This window comes from Punica granatum, chromosome 5 (assembly GCF_007655135.1).
Source record: "Punica granatum isolate Tunisia-2019 chromosome 5, ASM765513v2, whole genome shotgun sequence".
Lineage (NCBI taxonomy): Eukaryota > Viridiplantae > Streptophyta > Magnoliopsida > Myrtales > Lythraceae > Punica > Punica granatum.
The window spans coordinates 8442542-8448728 of record NC_045131.1 but is presented as its reverse complement, the minus strand read 5'-3'; the positions used below and the strand labels follow the sequence as shown (position 1 = coordinate 8448728).

Below are 6187 nucleotides of genomic sequence, written 5' to 3'. Positions count from 1 at the left end.
ATGTCATCAAAGTGATTGGGTCATTTTATATAAAAGTGTTAAAATTTATAGAACTTAATATATGGAATATCACTTATAATAAAGTATAAGTAAAAATGAAGTCTAAAAGTTTTGATAGGCTCTAAGAGTATTATTCTTTCATAAATTAAAATTAAAGATTTTATCTAAAAGTATTCAAATTTTGAATTAATTTTCTTACAAATTAAATTGATAATTGCAATGATTTATATATTACTTGAATTACTTACTCAATAACTTTTGATATATACTCTTCTAATACAAGTCTGAATGTACCACATCAAAATTTATACAAGGTAAAAAATAAAATTTTTACATAGTAATATAAATTGTAAATTAAAGTTTTCAATTTTGCATTAATTTTTTTAGAAATTAAATTGATAAGTGCAATTATATATGTATTATATGAATTTCTTACTTATAAACATTCAATATAACTTTGATATTATATATATATATATATATTCTTTTACTATAAGTATGAATTTACTGCATTAAAATTTATATAATGTAAAAATTAGGCTTATTACATGTTAATATAAACTATGAATTCATACCAATTATTGTCTTCGTATATAAACTTTTATAATTAAACTTTCTTTATAAAATCATGCAGAGCACGCACAAGTCTAATGAACTAGTTACATATATATATATATATATATATATATATATATTAATGAGGCATACTCGTGAAATATAATTATTTTAAACTGGAAGTTAATCTGGCCCATAAACTTTGCCCATTGAACAAATTGGTTCAACTTCTTCTTTGGCTCAAGAGATAATCGGTGTTCCGTGTCCATTTGGATCGATAACATACAAGTCTGTCACTCTATACAGCAAATTTTGTTCTAAGAAGAATAATTATATCGGCATTGCCGCGTACATCATTAACCTTTCAAGTTTCAACCATACAAACATATAAACGCTGCCTTTTCTAACCATCGTATCGGCTCGAGATTAGCCTTAAATAGCCCACCATAACCTTAGTATTCTCCATCAAAACCAATTCTTCGATTAACCTGGAAAAGTAACAAAGTTACAATGAGACACCAAAATCACGTATTATGTCAAACACGTATCACTCCCGAAGAGCTTATCCTCAGAAAAACAAAAAAACAAAAAAAAAATTTTAAAAAAATCATAAAGACTAATTTTTTCATATACAATAAGAGGCTTATGGCCTAGTACAAAAAAATAAAAACGAAATCTAAATAAAGGGGTACGGGTAGTCCCACTGATAAAAATCAAACCCAAAACCTCTAAATTACCAGGTGAGAATGTTAGCCACTGCACTACACCCCTCAATATTCTAACCATTCCATCAATCCAAAGATCCTCAATATTCCAAGTTTCCAACTACCAAATCTATCCAAAGATAGAAACATACTTTCATTACAATTCCTCGAAGCAAATTAAAGCACAAAATCTGCTACTTTAGAAGCTGTATATCTTATATTAGTTCTCGCTGTTTTACTCAAAGGTCAACACTTGGTACATAAAAATTTAACAAAGGAACAAGTTTGAATGGTTTCCACAAAATGGATGAATTCGGCAAATCCATGAAGTTAGATAAAGGCCACAATTTTACTAGGAATCACAAATTCGTTGAGATCTTAAAAATGTCTGTCTAGTCATTGACTATATCGAACACCTTGCTGATAGATCCACAAGAGAAGAGCATACAAAATAAGTAAATCGAGGAAACAGGAATACCTTCTTGATTTTGCCGGGCTGTGGAGCTGATCAAGATAGAATCTTAGATTTACTTGAAATCGAGTCAGCGTATACTTAATATCCAAACAAGGGATGCCAAATGACGATTCCTAGAACCAGATCTTTCCGATTATCCGACAAAATCATGCAAGAGCTGCCCTCCATAAACATCCCTCCCAAACTGCCGGTCCTGACCCTCATAACCACTTAACACAAAACCCTCACTGCTCCCTTCTAGGCCAAGACCGAACCGTTGAACCGCATTCACCTGAAAGGCCTCCGGTAAGCTCATCCCATTATTATTCTGGCGAAGGCCAAGTGTCAAGGAAACACTATTATTTAAACCCCTGATTCCTTCTCCAACCGAAACATGATGGGGGTGGGTAGACGGATCGTAAGAGAGATGATGAGGTCTTTCACTATCGTTCCTCATGGGAAACTCCGGGAGATCGCTTCGGGTCCGCTTGTTGGACAGAGGTTCATGAACCCTCTGAGAAGAAGTCGACGGAGTTTCAGAAGCCATAGGTAACTGGTGATCAACTGGCCTTGAAGAGTTATTGTCAGCATTCCCATCTTCCCTCTGCGAGTTCGAAGCTTTCTGAGCTTGCTGAGTCTCTAACATGTGGATTTCTTCAACCATCGGTTTCCAAAGCCTCACTCTTGCGTTAATAAACCAATTTGAGACCTGTTCCGAATTAAGAAGGAATATCAATTAGAGTAAGGCAATCAATTGAACAAGTAGAAAATTTCCCCCCTGCCAAATGCATGTCTTAATGTTTTTCCTTTTTTTTTTTGGGGTGTACTGTGGTGATGTTTATTGAATAAACGGAGTCTACGTGGATTCCGTTACATATAACCGTCATGCACAAGACTTTCTCGATACATAGAGCATTCATGAGCTTTCTCACGCCTCATTTGGTAAGTTTGCCTTCTAAAGTAGTCTTTTTCACCTTTTTTTTAAAATAATATTCCACCAACAATCAAACAAACATAATATCCGTTTCAGAAAAAACTTAAGGGAAAGTCATACCCGACCACATCAACGAAAAGTACAAGCACCTAAGGAACCAAATAGAAAATATTTTGAAACTTGAGAACAGTAAGGGCAAAAGAGGCAATTTACCTGGCTCCTAGATAAACCTGTCTGTTTGGCCAACATAATCTTGTCCGTATCAGTAGGATAACTGTACGATACAGTTAACTTTAGTTAATAGAGTATAGGCCACGAAATGCTAATTCCAAATACTGGGTGGAGGGCACTTTGATACTTACGGGTGAAGAAAATGCTCGAATAACCATGCCCTTAGAACAGTCACTGCACGCTCAGGTAGCCCCCTCTGTGGCCGCCAGACAGGCTGGTGGTGGTCAAAGTATCCCGAGCTCGAGAGTGGTCTCTGGCCATAGGAAACCCCATCCTTGCTTCCAAGCCTAGGGTAGCCATCATCTCTTCCAGGGTTTCCTTGTTCCTTGTTGAGCTGTAGCTGGTCAGTGATCGCACTCTTCAAGCACCTAAAGTGCTTCGACATAGCTTTCAAGGCCAAGTTTGCATAAGGAGCTGCATTACCGAATCCTGCCACGTACTCGAATGACGCTACCACATCTTGCATTTGTTGATAGTACTGTTTATACCTCCTACATACCTAGCAAAGTTCAAAAACCACAAATTAGGAAATGCCGATATAACGTGTAATTAAGAAGTCCAGTTCACAACATTGCTTTGTTGTCTGACGACATTCTGCACACAGGTAAGTCGTATTATATTTGAAATGAGGCAAAAGCTGCTTCTTGTCATTCATGGAACAGCCTATAGGGTCCTGTTAAAGGAGAAATCCATGTCCTAAGATACATATATATCAACCTGTTAATCACAATACTTAAGGAGGCATGTTTTCATACACGGATCAATGATTCCATTCAAATTACTTTCTATCAACTTTGAAATGAAAGCTTCACATTATTGAAGGCAACTATTTGAACTAAATATAATTCACAAGAGATTTGCACTCAATTACACACATAAAGGTGAATTATTTCATCGAAGGGTTTACATCATCAATATCAACATTCTATATGCTAAATAGCATACTGTTGCTATATGGTACATTACAATGGCTCTAGCAGTTCATCAGACTATATGTGGAATGAAACCACTCAGTGCAACAATCATGCATTGCCCTAATATTTTTCCTTACAGCACTGCATGCAGAATTATGCCGTACGTACCAAGAACTGACCAAATAAATTTTACATCCCGAAGTCACAGCCAAGCTATAAATTACGGGAATCAACATTAGCTAGCACATTAATTAAAAAGAGAAGGACAAAAAAAACTTGCGATGACTTGGTGCCATTTTAGGAACCTAAGGGTGGGAATTTGGTTATGCTTTTCTTAATTAGCACACCAACCACTTTTCAAGGGCATAAATCTCTCAAACGGTTCCCCATTATAACTTTATGCATATTGCAACTCATAGATTTGGGGGACATAGCCCCTATGAGAACCCTTTCTATGGTAGTCATCGGACACTTTATGATACTAATAAATTATCTGTTTGCACATATTCCTTTCACCATATCATCAACTTTACCAAAAAGATGTAATTTTTTCGATCACCGAGGCTCGTCAATCAATCTCCTAAAGATCTGAATGACCCGCTAATTCAGCCGAGCAAACTATAAAAAATCGCTACTATCCCGGCCATTCAAAGGTTTCGATTTTGAGTATTAATGGATATTTTGGATCATCTGTGATCAGCAGCCCATCCCTTCCCATTCGTAACGAAATGCAAAAGCTGTGAAATATGCGAGGACAAGAAATTTAACGTTTACGGGGAAACTGAATTAAAATCAAAGCATTGTGGTAGTTGTATAAAACCTCCTCGAGCATCGAAATGAGCCGCGACTTCTTCCTCCGAACGTCACCGGCATCTCCTCCGCAGCTGCTGAGAGAACTACCACTGTCCTCGACACTCAGATAACCCTCGAGCGCCGAGGCATCGACCACCAAGCTCGAGTCCGCCTCGCCGATCTTCTCGACTGGCCCGGTCCGACCCACATCACAGAGCTCCTCCAGCAGCTGCTGGGCTGGCCTCAGGAACCTGGACCCCTTCAAAATCGAGGAGTAGCCCGTGAAAGGCCCGAGTGGCACCGAGCTCCTCGACACCTCGTTGGAGGCCAGCCCGCCGCCGACGGAGACGGCCGCCGGGATCAGGTACCCTCCGGCGGAGGCCGCGTTGGATCCGTACCTCTGGAGGTTCAGCTCGAGGGGTAGGCTGAGGTTGTCGTTGGGGCGGTTGTTGTCGGCGTGGTTGTCGTGGGATGACAAGGAGAGGGAGAGGGTGTTGTTGTAGGAGTGAGCGAAGTCCCGGAGGTTTTGGAGGGTTTGCGGCGCGTAAAGGAAGGCGCTGTTGGAGCCCAAGTCATGGATCGTGGCCGAGCAGCTAGGGTTCACGGCCAGCTGAGGCGGCGGATCCAAGCCGTAGAGCTGGTGGTGGTGTGTGCTGGAAGAGGAGGAGGAGGAAGGAGGAATCAAGCTCCGGCAGCCTCCTTCCTCCTTGACCAGAGAGTGAACCGAGTGTGACTTGCAGCCTCCGCCGTCTTCTGCGGTGGCCAGCGGGTGGAGGTGGTGGCTGTGGAAGCCGTGGTCGGTGGATGTGGCGGCGGCACAGCTCAGCAGGTCGGACGGCAGGAGGGAGGGGTCGTAGTGGGGGAGCAAGCCATGGAGGCTAGCCGAGGTGGGCTCAGCGCCCGCGCCGGCGCCGACCCGGAGCTTGTCTCTGCGGCTCTGCTGGGGGACGTGATACTGCTCGAAACCCTCCGCCATGGCCGGAAAAAAGGATCAGAAAGCTTCCACGGGCGACGAAAAGATGGAAGAGAAAAGGATGATTTATTATCACAAGGAAAATTATGCAAATTTTTATGGAGGGATGATGATAGTGACAGAGATAGAGAGAGAGAGAGAGAGAGCGAGCAGAGAGATGAGGTGATCATGAAATGAAAGGTTATCAATGACAATGAGCTGCAAAAATAATTTGGTAGGGAAAGAAAGAAACTATTCGGGTCTTCCTCCCATTCCTTGTATCATCGTACCGTAACCCGTGATACGATGCACAGAATCAATCATTTAGTTCGAATACGTGAACCTGACTGACCCAGATAGATCTCATGGCGAAAGCACATTTTAGATAATTCCAGTAACGTGTTCTTATTTATCACCACTCCTGAAATGGCATATTGACAAACGGGTAAGCGTTTCCGGTCCACATGGATAAACCGTAAGTCGATATGGATTTGGGATTGCATGCGCAGTGACCGAGGGAGGACGCGATCAATTATTTAATAAGCTTTTTGCTCACGCATGTCCTAAACAGTGACTTCAATTAATAATGCAGCAAGTCCTTCACTCACACACACACACACAAACACATACTTTCACGCATCCACAGACACG

The 6187-nt window shown here is 40.8% G+C and overlaps 1 protein-coding gene across 1 annotated transcript; it reads right to left on the bottom strand.

Annotated features, from left to right (window-relative positions):
- Positions 1-744: 744 nt before the first annotated feature.
- Positions 745-5816, bottom strand: LOC116208487 (BEL1-like homeodomain protein 9). The gene is made up of 5 exons (XM_031541962.1): positions 4613-5816; positions 3010-3377; positions 2861-2921; positions 1738-2422; positions 745-1043 (listed from the first exon to the last, which is right to left on the bottom strand). The coding sequence occupies exons 1-4, from the start codon at positions 5558-5560 to the stop codon at positions 1868-1870; spliced, it is 1932 nt and encodes a 643-aa protein (XP_031397822.1). The 5' UTR covers positions 5561-5816; the 3' UTR covers positions 745-1043; positions 1738-1867.
- Positions 5817-6187: the final 371 nt, after the last annotated feature.